Genomic DNA, 12376 nt, shown 5'->3' with positions numbered 1-12376 from the left:
TATATTTTTAAGAATAAACACGAAAGCAGCTTCTGCCTTTACAGTCGCTGCCATCCACGAACATTTGCCACCTAAAAAAAAAATAAATTTCTTCCCATTCATACAGAGCCAGCCCAAGTTCCCAAGCGCTGACCCCAAAGCCCTCAGTTTAAAGTGACAAATCCAGGAACATTCACTTACCTGATGAACAAGAGATAAGAAAAACAGCGAACGCCAACTTAGTAGCAGCTCCCATTTTCCAATGCTGTTAAAACATTTAAGTGACTTTAAGTATCCAGTTTTCTGGGTCCTGCAAGCTGGAAAAATCTCCCTTCTTGCTGAACCGTTATAAAGCAATTTATAGCAACATTTCTGCAGCAGGTAGTGTTCATAAAACACTAAAAATCAGGTTTGTTTAGACACTGACGACCTCCCCGCGGCTCTTTCTAGAGAGAATCCGGGTTGAGGGAGGGATAAATATATTTGGAACCGTGTTTCAAAACACACGTGTCATTTGGCTTCTGTACAAACGGTGGCAAAATTCAATTCATAAAAGTAATGCTACGAATCCACTTAAAAAAAAAAATAAAAACCAAAACAAAATAAGTCAACGATTAAGCTGCTGAGCACGACGAAGTCTCTGAGTCTCCAAGTGTTTTCCACATCAGGCGCCGTGAAGGATCATCCCTCGTGGGTGCGAGTGTCGGGGGTCGGATCGGGATCAGTCCGAGGCGATGTTTTCGTCCTGCCTCCCCCCCTTCACACCCCGTGTAGTGTTTGGGAGAAGAGCAGCTCCATTCCAGTTCCAAACCTCGAGGCGAAGAGAGGAAGTTTTTGTTTTTTGTTGTTTTTTTTTTGTCAGTTTGTCGATGAAAAACTACCTTAAAAACCAGCCACCAGCTACACGTGGGTTTTCTTTAATAAATGCTAAGGGATTTAGCGTAGCCCAGGAGAAGGGAAGGGGGAAACAACAGTCTGGGAACAAACAAACCTTCGGGCTCCCCGGGAAGTGGCAAATCTCTAGTCCTTGGCCAGGCAGCGAGAGCAGTGCATCCCCCCGTCTTCACCGCCCTTCTCCAGCACCAGCACTCCCGAATCCCAGCAAGATTTCCAATTCTTCTAGGAGATTTCCATCCCCTCCCCCCGCGAGAGGCTATATTTGGTATTTAACACACAAGAGTGGCTGGGGAGGGGGGGGTACCAAAAAAAAAAAAAAAATTAAAAAATTAAAATGCAGTATCCAGGCGCTGGGGAGGAGGGTGGTATATATTCTTTGTGGCAAATCCTTGCCGAGTGCCGTGCTTCCAGGAGAACCGGGCTTCTTTGGAAGGGAGGCGGCTGCGCCTCACGGCGGGCTGGGGCTGGATGGATCCAGGCTCCTCTGGCTCCTCACGGGTCCTGGATGGATCCACGCTCCTCTCCTTCCTCACGGACACATCTCCTCCTCGCCGCCCCGCCGCTGCTCAAACGGAGACTCCACAAAATCCACTCCTCCGAGCTCAATCCAGTTCTTGCCTTTTTTTTTTTTTTTCTTCTTCTTTTTTCTTTTCCTCCTAGGAGCGAGCAGCAGGAGACGGCAGGGGCGGGGAGGCAGAGCCTTCTCCCCGCGCCTCCCACACGGCGGAGCGGGGAGCGATCCCCTCGTCACCCTCTCCCCTAACTCTGACCCCGGCTCAACTCTTCGGTCTCCCGGGCGGCGGAGGCAGCGCGGCTCAGCCCAACTTTGTCCCTCCAGCAGTGCAGCTTAGGGGCTGGCGAGGCGAAAAGGCCGAGCCGGGGGATTCTCTCCGGGCGGCGGCGGCCGTGCCTAGAGCCCGCCGAGTGTCGCTGGCAGCGCGGAACAGCCCTCGGTGCCCTGCTGCCGCTGCTCCCCCGTGGTAATCTCATATCTACCCATTCACCCGTGTGGCGTGTGGAGAACCGGCCCAAGATGGCGGCGCCCGGGCGATTGTTTTTGTTTCCTCTCCGCCTCCCCCTCCTTCCCCACGGCCGCGGCGGCCGCCCCGGATTGACAACCATATCACCCAATCACAACGCGGGTTTGGCAGTTTAGCCCCGCCCACCTCCGCTCGCCCCTCCTATCGGCGGCGGGGCGGAGCGCGCTCCCCCACGCTGGCCCCGCCCCTCGCGGCCCGCGCGCGCCGCCTCACGGGCGCGCTCCTGCCCGCCCTTCCCGCCCCTCAGGGCGCGGCCCCTCAGGCGCCCTCGCCCCGCTCCGCCCCGACCCCCTCGGTGTCCGTAATTCAGCTTCGCGGGGCTCCCTCGAGGTGTCGGGGGGCTGTGCTGTGCTCTCAAACTCGGGTGATGGAGGCAAAGCGCTGCCGGCAGCCACGCGGTGGGACCTCGCCGGGAGGGGTCACAGCGGTGTAACGTGTACACGACGGTGTGAGGCTGAGGGCGCTGCCTCTGGGGTCAAATGTCGGCCTGGTCTTCCGCCTCATCCCAGCTCAGCCTGAAAATGTCCCTGAAAATGTCCCACGGGTAGTCCAGGTGAGAGCTACGGCTGTGGGCACATTGCTCAGGAGCATCACTGCTGCTACAGCACAGAATCAGAGTCACAGAAGGGTTTGGGTTGAAAAGGACCTTTAAAAATCATTAATTTCCAACCCCCTGCCATGGAGCAAGGACACCTTCCACCATCCCAGGCTGCTCCAAGCCCTCTCCAGCCTGGCCTTGGGCACTTCCAGGGATCCATGGACAGCCACAGCTTCTCTGGGCACCGTGTGCCAGGGCCTGCCCACCCTCACAGGGAACAATCCCTTCCCAATATCCCATCTAATTGAAACCTGCCCTCTTTTAAGTTGGAATCCATTCCAGTTGCCCTGTGACTCCGTGCTGTTCTCTCTGTATTTCTGGTGGGCTCCCCCAGGTGCTGGGAGGTGCCTGGAGTGTGTCTGTGGCCTCAGCCCCACGTGAGATGCACCATGAACAGCTGCCCAGCGTGTCCTGTCCAGGTAATTCATTAGCTCTGCTCCTTCAGGAGTTTGGTGTCACTCCTTACACCTTTATTTTGTTTTGTTTTTAAATGGATGCCATAACATACATCTCTTGTCTCTGGATAAAAAGGAAGATGTGGCTCTTAAATCTGGAGATCCATGTGGGAAAGCACAAGAGCCTTAGTGCTGGCCTTTGATTTCTGTATTCTATAAAGACCTGTAGTTGCACAAGCAACAAGTGCCAAGTTCTCTGAGAACTGGTTATGCTGTTCACCAACCCCAGATAGGTATTAAGTGCTTCCAGATTCCTTTTCAAACTGTTTGGTGGCATGGACTAAGAGGGGTTTTTGGGGATGTGAATAGTTGGTGGTACTAGACTGGAAGGAAAATGATCTGTATTTCACATATATGAATATACAGCCAAGTCAAGGCTTAGCAACACTGCCAAGCTCTAACTCACAGATCTGGTGATCCACCAGGATCCAAGAAATGGATCTATTTCAGGTTTTTTGCATTGAGATGTCTGCTTGAGTTCTTAATCAGACAACCTTGGTGTTTCTCTGTCGTGTCCCAACACTTCCCAACATTAAATTCATCCAGTGACCATAATTTTTTTTTATGATTTGAAACATCCCAAACACAAAATAAGATGTCAGGGCTTGTGCACATCTAGAAGCATCAAGACATGTGGCAACACCTTTTATGCCATCTTTTATCCAAGTATTTCAGAATGATTTACAAGCCTTAATTAATGTTAAATGTTACAACACTCCTACTTAATCTGTAGTTTTTAATATTCTTCAATAGCAGAATATTTAAACGTGACCTGTTCTGCAGGTTGTGTTTTCACTTGGCTCAGCTTCTTCAGAACACTGGTCATGTTGCCACATGAGTAGGAAATCATAGCTAAAAATATTGCTGGTGTGTGTGTGAATATATATATATTTATATATGTACTTCCCATTGCAGGGATTTAGCTTAGTTGTCAGAGGGTTTGGTTTTTTTTTGGTGAAAGAATGTAAATTATGGTCCATATTTCTATTTTACAAGTTGTTTTTGATAAAAATAGAAGAAATGTGTCACCTATATAAGAGAATTTGCACGGATGTCAGGGCAAGGAGGTGTCTCTTACTCAAGGAGCTCATCATCCTTAGGCAGGGGTTGCTTTTTGCTTGCAGGATTCCTCTGGCAGAGCAAATCCTTCTGGCCACCTAGGAAATGGTACCAACAAATTCTGTGGGGCTGCTCTTGTCAATGCCCTGCTTATCAGCACCACGGGAATCACAAGCAAGGCTCCTTCCTGCCTTTTCCTTCCCACTTTGGAGCATGGCCAGGGGGCTGGGAATGAGGGTGAGTGGTGGTGCCTGGGATCAGGCAGCTCTCCCTACCTGCACTGGGGATTTGCTCCCTTTGAATTACCCGAAAAAGTAAAGTTTGGTGCAGATCTTGTACGGACCTTAGGAGAAACTGCCAAGCATTTTTATGAGGGACTTGATGCAAAATGCTCCCAGGGCTTTAGGCTAGGCTGTTGTTTTATTGCTAGTAAAAGGATGAGTTTTATCCCAAGCAGACACATTAAATGTCAGCACAGTTGCTGTCTGCTCCTTATTTTTAAATGTCTTTCTCATGTGAATTTTGGGGGTGTTTCCCTTTTTCACCTTTTGGCTCCTCATTTCTATTTTCCTTTCGCCTTCAACTCCAGATCTTTTTTTTTCCCCCCTTCCAAGATCAATCTGTCTCTGCATTTTTAATGAATCATTTACTGTGACATATGAGCACTGAAGGCACAGTGTCAGGGACTTAAGCATCTGTGGAGAGCAGGAGGAGATGAAATGGATGTGATCTTAGCTTCAGTCTTTTGTTCATGTGGGATGGGACTTTGCCTAGAGGCAGCACAAATATAACTTTTCCTTCCAGGGAATAATGAGGAGAGTTAAAACCCAGCAATGGCTCATTTTTCTCTCTGGAGCACTGCTAGGAATTGAGGATTTCAGCTGTGCCTTTGCTATTCCCGCTCTTAGCAGTGAATCAACACAAAACCCGACGTGGTAGGGAAGGAGTTTTTGTGCAGAACTCATTCACAACACCTAGAGAAGCATTTCTGAATGGAAAATGGGAACCATGGGGTTGATAACATCAGGAGGGACACCAACAGAGAGAATCCTTATCAGTATCTCTTTCATCTTTCCTTGTGGTCTAAGTCATTCCCCCTTTGAAACTCTGGAGGAAGAGAAGACCCCATTCAGGCACTGTCCTTACATAACCAAACCAAAAAAAATGGACCAAAATGGCAAGAAATTAATGTCTCCCAGGGCTGCCCTCTTTACCAGCCAGCTTCACTTTCCTTTGGGAAACTGTGCTGGATGACAGCCTAAATTATTTTATTTTCGAAAAGGTAAATAACTGCCTTCAAGTATTTTTACTTCCATATATATGACTTACATGAAACTCATCATGTTCCACAAGAGTTTTAATACAAATTTTCAGTTCTCTTGCTGTGGACAGATAATAAATAAAATTCCTACAAATTATTCATTATTTTGCACTTTATACTCTGCTCCAAAACTATTGAGATACTTTAAAGTGATATACTTTAAGTAAGTATATATAAGTATATACTTTTAAGTTATATATACTTTAAAGTTAAGAGTAGCACAACTTGAAAGCATGAGAGAATGTGGAATTAATCAACCTTTTAAATGCTGCTGCTGGACTGAAATGAAATCCAAAGCTTGCTTCTGCAATGCTTTTGGGTTGGGGCAATATAGATGACCATCAAAATGTTCTCCTTTAATGTTTTCAATCAAACTTACAGATTTCAGAGGCTGTTGTTGAATCCAGCTGAGTATCCACAAATTGAAATACAGGCTGAAATCACAGCCCTGCTTTGGTGCAGGGCTGAAGTGGGATCATTTTATTCACATGAGCAGTGTCAGGATTTGGCCTGGATCATGCTCTGTAAAGCTGTTTTTGTAGTGAGTTTGTGTGTAACAAATTCCCTTTCCAATTAAACACCTGGAGCCTGCAGACCCCACACCACCAGGGATTGTTCCCTGCCTCAGGTTTAAAAAGAAAGATACAAAATATTACAGCAATTACCTTGATACAAACTTCACCAAGTTGTTTCCACAAGAGCTACATTTAAATCAAGGATTCTTTTTCCTTTTTAACCTGTTAGCCAGACTTTTGCTTCCTTAGAACAGGGATTCCAAGCTACCTAACCTCTTTTCCTGGAGGAGAAATTTTCCTGGTTTCTTTCTAGGATTTCCAGAGTCTTGTCAGAAGAGATCATCCCCCTGCAGCTTCTGGTTGCTTTCAGACACTCCCTTGTCTCTTAGGGGCACTTGGTTGTGTCACAGGGTTTTACCACTGTGGCATTTATCAGCTATGATTTCATCCATCTTTCACAGCAAAATTGCATTTTCTGGATATTTTTCTCTAGTCCTCATTTGTACTGTGGAATCTTTTTTTATGAAAAGGAAGTTCTCAGGGTCTGTGTAGAGATCTCCCTTCTCAGAATACACCATAATTTATATATTCAGTTATAAACTGACTCTGTGTTCATCACAGAATGCAAAAGTTCTGCAACATTGTCATGTTTTCAACGTTATTTTTGAAAGATTCTTAAAATATGTGACAAGTGTTTGTTGTTTTTTTGCTACAGCGTCCTGACAGTGATAGCAGATTTTAAAGATCTTTTGCACTGCCTTTGAAAGGCTTGATACATATATTTGTAGATAAAGATTTCAATATTTTAGGCCAACAATTTGTAATTAAATAGTCATAAGAAGTAGGAGTGTGAAGTGGCCAAGTGTGGAGAGATTGTCAGATCTTCAGAGCATTCAATTGTGTGCTCTTCAGAATTATTGTGTCAATATGACTTCTGCTCGTTTGGGAATACAAATCCATGGATAGCTGTAATTACTTCTGGTGCCATTCAAAATATCCTGGAAGCTTTCTGGAGGGTGGCATCAGCAGAGCTGGCTGATACTTTGGGAATTAAAAACCTCAGTAAGGAGAACATTCCTGGCAATATTTTTTGGTTCAGATCAATGTCACAGAGAAGGTGAGTGCTGGGGAGCACAAATGAATGCCAGTTTTTGCTCCAACAGAAAATAATAAAGTTTCCTGCAGTGTTGCTATCGAATGATAATGGGAAGTGGAATTGTGCAAGGTTCAGATGGACTGGGGGATACTGGGACTCAAATATTAGTTACAGGTTTTGCTAAAAACTACAAAAGCTGAGGATTCAGAACGTGCCTAATTGGCTTCAGAAGGGGATGGCAACAGAGAGTCAAGTGTTGATCAGATCCTCCACGGGTGTTGCAGTTGCCAGTTTGCCATTTGGAATTTTACAAGAGGAAGGTGGAGATCCATGGCAATGGCCAATCTGCTGATACTTGTATCGTTTTTATTGCTGCTAACTGGGGAGTGCAGGATCAACCCTTACAAACAGCACGAGCAGTTATCCCGCTTCCAGAGGCAGCAGGTTCAGGCTGCTAAAGCCTTTCTGCAAAGGAAAATGATTGAACTGTGATTGGAGCCCATTTCCTTAAGAGCAACGCAGCTGCTGCTCTTATCTGCAGCCTTTGTTAGAGGAGTTTTGTGGGAATGGAGCAGGAATCCTGATCAAGTCCCAGGTGTGACTCTGGGACAATGCCTGTGAATTGCTCTAAGTCAATGTGTTTTGGTTGCAGCCCATAATCCCTGATTCAGGGATTTCATAATTTCTGCACAGAATTTAAGTAGCATTAAAATAATCCTGCCAACAGCAGCTCAGGCACCCCTTTGTTCCTGTTCACTGTGACAGAAATAATTCCTCTCCCCAAGTGCTGTAATTCCTGAAAATCTGGCACGTTACAGGTTTCAGAGGAAAAAGTGTGGAAGATTCCCAAATTTGACCTAGGACAAGTTTCTCAGCTTGGGAGCCCCTAATAGCTGCCCACTTCTTTTTTCATGAGCACAATCCAGCTGGAACATTTCTCTCTGGTGATTGTGCCCTGACAGGATGGATGGGCTGAGCCATTCCAGGGATTTGAAACCCTGTAAATTCAAACCCAGAATCTTTCTTCTGCAACCAGCAGAACATCCCAGCCTGGTGCTCTTACCCATTGTTCAGGCCACTGGGGAGCTAAATCCTCCTCCAGCTTCTACTGCTGAATTGTTTTGGAGTTCATTCATCTGCAAATAATTTTATAATAATTCCAATTCAGACATTGAACAGATAATGTTAATATCTGAGATGGCAAAATTCTGTTTACCCCCTAGAGTGAGAAGTTTTTTTCAGTTCAGGCTCTTTTAAATGAACAAATTTTTTCCATTTACTTAAAAAAATTTGTATACAGCATCAACCTTTCTGATATAAAGGCTCTTTTTTTTTTTTGCATTGAAATTCTTTAGGCAATGAAAATGTACTTCTAATTTTGTAGTGATACATAGTGCATGCAGCCAGTTTTAGTAATACCAACTAATTAACTTTCATGAAACTGCAAGGGGAAAAGTATTTTTGTTTCATGTGGAGAGTTGAAGGACACACACATGGATCCTGGAGTTTTTAACTAAAACATGGCTTGTTTTTTCTCAAAGTTCACCAGAGGTTTTCACTTCCACTGAGGTGGAAGGCCACAAGCACAGTGGGGGAAAACTTGCTTGATAACTTGGTTAATTCTTGGTGTCCTAGAGCTGTCAGGATCTCCAGGGAGGGGAGAGAAATGCTCCAGCACTTGAGCAGCTATTTGGAAGTGGGAAGGTGGGTGCCAGAGTGTCTGGCAGCTCAATATCAAGGTGGATTAAGAGCATTAAGGAAGCTTAAACAGCTCCCAGGAGAGGCATTCCCATGGGTTTGAAGGCTTATTCCTCTGGAACAGTTGCTTGGCTGCAGTTTGGGTTGAAAGATCAGGTTTTCTTCTGGAACTGTGCATAGCATTACTTGGTTTGACTTTTTGTTGTTGTTGTTAAGGATGCTCCATGTTTGACTGCTCAGGTCCTGCTGAGGTTTCAGATTTGGGAAAGCTCAGACAAGATCCCTCCCCAGGTTTAATGGATACTGCCATGGGAGCTCAGGCCAAGGCAAGAAACAGGCAGGTTTTTCCTTTTTGGTTAATATTTCAATTTCAATGACCTCTTACAGCCAATAGTCCCAATCTAAATTGGTTTCCAGCTTTTATTATCACTAAAATATGAGGCAATTCCCTGAGCCATGTGTGTTTAGTGCTGCTGGAGGGGAGGACTAAGATGTGGCTGGATGTTCCATCCATATTACCTGGCATTATCTGGAAGAATCCTGTCTGCATTGAAGAATTATTGCCAAATGTTTAACAAACAAGCTTCAAAATATTGAAATTACCTTTAAAAAAACCTATTATATTAAAAAATAAGCATGCTGTTATCTATAAAAGCTATTATCTGAGAAAAACTCAGTGGGATGAGCACAATATGTAACCTATGTCAACAGGTGGCTTTTCTTCTCCATTACTGGTTTAGTTAAATTCTACTTGAGATTTGTACCAGATAAAGATGTGCTTTTCTGCTGAAGTTTTTTTGGTTTTTTGTTTTTTGTTTTTTTTTTTTTATTTAACTGGAATGTAATTACATTATTTTCTATTATAAATAGCTTCAAATATTTGGAATAATACTTAAGATAGGATTTCTATGCCAATATAGAAATGAATATAGTGTTCAGATGGAATAGAAAATGTAGGATACCCTGAGGCCAGTTTAAGACAACAAATATGGATCTGCACATGTCCAGCCCAACTTTTTGTGAAATTACACAAACCCAGCAATCAGAGTGTCTTGTGTTGATATTACAATAAAGTAGCAATGGAAGAATGGGAGTGTCATTTCCAGGGGGATTCTCCTGGTGCTCCTGCTGTTCCCTCAGCTGGATTCCCTGCTCCCTTTGGATCGGGAGTGGGAGTTTTTAGCAGGAAGGTTTCCAAGCGGCCGATGAAGAGCAGGCTGGAGCAGTGGCCGGTGGAAAGTGAAACGCCCAGGCTGGATAAGTGTCCAGCCAACCTCCAGCCAGTAAGGCACTTCCCCAACCCGGAGTCAGGGCCTTGTGCCCAAGGCGATGCCAAGCCTTGCGGACGTGTGGCCGCAGTAGAGAGCTCCGAAGTCGCAGGATGAAATGAAGAGGCGACCCTCAGTTTCTTCGGGGGGCGGTTTTATTGGTAGGGAAACGTGCAGGTTCAGGTAGAAGGAGCTGGGGGCCCCGAGGCAGGGAAAAGCCTCGGTTTTACAGAGGGTGGGAGGGGTGAAAGATAGCAAATCAGAGAGGGATACATTAAGGATTGGCATGATCGGAGAACCCATCAAACACAGTTGCGGGAGGGACCCTGGCCCCTAACCCAATCACTCGACACCCTGGCCCGAACTCTCTAGAAAAAGAGGCAGGGGTGTCGAGTGACAGGCAGGCTGCCAGGGGTGGGGAACAAGAAAGATACATTTGGTAACCAAGACAACTGGGGAGGGGTTTGGGGATTGACACAAACTGGTAACAGGGCAGGACTTTCTGAGAGAACAATGGAGGGAAAACTGAACAAGCATAAAACACACCACAACACAGGCGAGTGGCAGGGTCGGGCTGTGAGAGGCTCCTGTGGTGACAGCACAGGCTGGGCTCAGGGAGCTGGGGACCACAGCCCAGCTGGGTCCCAGTGCCTCCCAGGAGCTGCTCTGTGCCTTCTGCAGAGCACATTCCTCATCCAGCACCCTGTGACCGCTCTGGGAAGCAGAGTTCTGTCCTTGCTCTCAGAACAAGCCGTTACCTCCAAACTCAGATGTTTTTCAAGCTGTTACAGCCATTTCCAAGCTCTCCTCTGTCAGGCCCCACTGGCAAGCACATGGCCAGAGCATTCAGGAGCTTTAACTATTCCTGTGTTGTGGAATGGCATTTGTGGATTATTGGCAATGTTAGACCATAGCAGCTCTTCAGTTACACTCCTGCTGCACTTCCACAAACACTTTAAGCCGGCATAAGCCAGAGATGCTGCCCTGCCCTGCACAAATGTTCTTGCAGCTGCACATTTAATTGATTGGGGAACTGATTTGGGTTAAAACCAGCCCAGCCAAGAAGCCAAAAACATCAGCCTTAAACTCCTTTCTGAACTCAGCTCCTCCCCAGCCTCTCCAATATTTATGCTGGCTTGAAGGTCTGCACCTTCCCAGGCTGAGAACACACCACAACAAGTGTGTGCAGGAAACCAGGAGCTGCTTTTTTGTTGCAAGGGCTGGTTTTTAAAGGGCTTGAGGAATTGCAGTTTAAACTGTGGCTCCTTGTTAAGCAGCCAAATATTCTACAAGAGGATTAATGGTTTTATTTTTATGCCCTGACTCCCAAGGCACACCTTGGAGAGAACCCAGGGTGTGACCCTGGACTAATTTTGTCTCCATCACCTGCCTGCCTTTAACTAATTTTCTCTTAAAAACATCAAATTGTATCTTCTGTGATCCCAACTGTCTCTAAGCAAAACACGTTCCCACACCCTCTGAAATATTTTTCTATCCTCTGACAGCAGATACTTTCTGTATTAGGTAGTTTCAGTCAGTATTTATGCAACAAAACAATGGAAGGAAAATACAGGACTTGAGTGACTTATCAGTGTTAAAATCTGACACTTGGAGCAGCTCATTTTCTCCAAAACTCTGCTAAATTAATCTGTGAGTTTCACAAGTGGTTTATCCCTGGATTACGAGGATTTACAGAGGTTTGTTCATCCCAAATTACATTTATTTTGTTGTTAGACACAGAAGCACAGAACTTTACAGGGAGCAGGCAGTTTGTGGGCATGGGCAGGAGCACTGACACTACACCCCTGGCTGATGGGTTTGTTTGGGGGGTTTTTAAATCTCAGGTCAAAGATGGAGCCATTATTTGGAGCTGTACTGAGTAAAAGATCACCTGTGCACCTGCAAGGACACCACCAAATCTCCATTTCCTAGCTGATGCTGCAGAATTAACTCTGCCCCCTGCCAAGCAAAATTCAGGTGTGGAGTTTGCCTCGTGTCATTTAGGAGACATGGCAAAGAGAAAGGACTCATTATAGAGGTCACCTGCCAATTCTGTCTAAACTGGAAGCTTCCTCCTCTTCTCAACAGTAACTGGGACACTGAGTTACAAAAATAATCTCACAAAATTCCGTGGTGGGATGAGAGCTCCTAACGTGTGTCCTGGGCTGTTCCACTGAGTTATCCCTGATTTCACTTCAGCTTTGAACAACCAAAGGAATTCTGGGGTTTTCTCTAATATTCTGTTACTGTCATGGAGCAGATGATGAGCTGGAGTGGAAAGATTTTAATCTTAGAAAGTCTCAGAACTGTTGAAGCTGGAATAACCTCCAAGGTCATGGAGTCCATCCCTGCCAGGGCCAGCCCTGCCCCGTGTCCCCAAATGCCACATCCACACAGCTCTTAACTCCCTCCAGGGATGGGGACTCCAGCACATCCTGAAAACATTGGAA

General features: G+C 45.6%; 1 protein-coding gene across 2 annotated transcripts in view; it reads right to left on the bottom strand.

Annotated features, from left to right (window-relative positions):
- Window positions 1-1972, bottom strand: part of ACVR2A (activin A receptor type 2A) — a 54758-nt gene extending 52786 nt beyond the window's left edge. Inside the window, exon 1 of one of the 2 annotated variants that reach the window (XM_054636848.2) lies at window positions 181-1972. In XM_054636848.2, the coding sequence (XP_054492823.1) occupies window positions 181-235 (55 nt within the window). In that variant the 5' untranslated portion in view covers window positions 236-1972. The remainder of the gene's footprint in view (window positions 1-180) is intronic. The other variant, XM_077181773.1, reaches the window with a different exon arrangement.
- Between the last annotated feature and the right edge of the window lie 10404 nt (window positions 1973-12376).

Source organism: Agelaius phoeniceus, chromosome 7 (assembly GCF_051311805.1).
Source record: "Agelaius phoeniceus isolate bAgePho1 chromosome 7, bAgePho1.hap1, whole genome shotgun sequence".
In the NCBI taxonomy this organism is placed as follows: Eukaryota; Metazoa; Chordata; class Aves; order Passeriformes; family Icteridae; genus Agelaius; species Agelaius phoeniceus.
The sequence above is the reverse complement of the archived record's forward strand: the minus strand, read 5'-3'. Positions and strand labels throughout refer to the sequence as shown.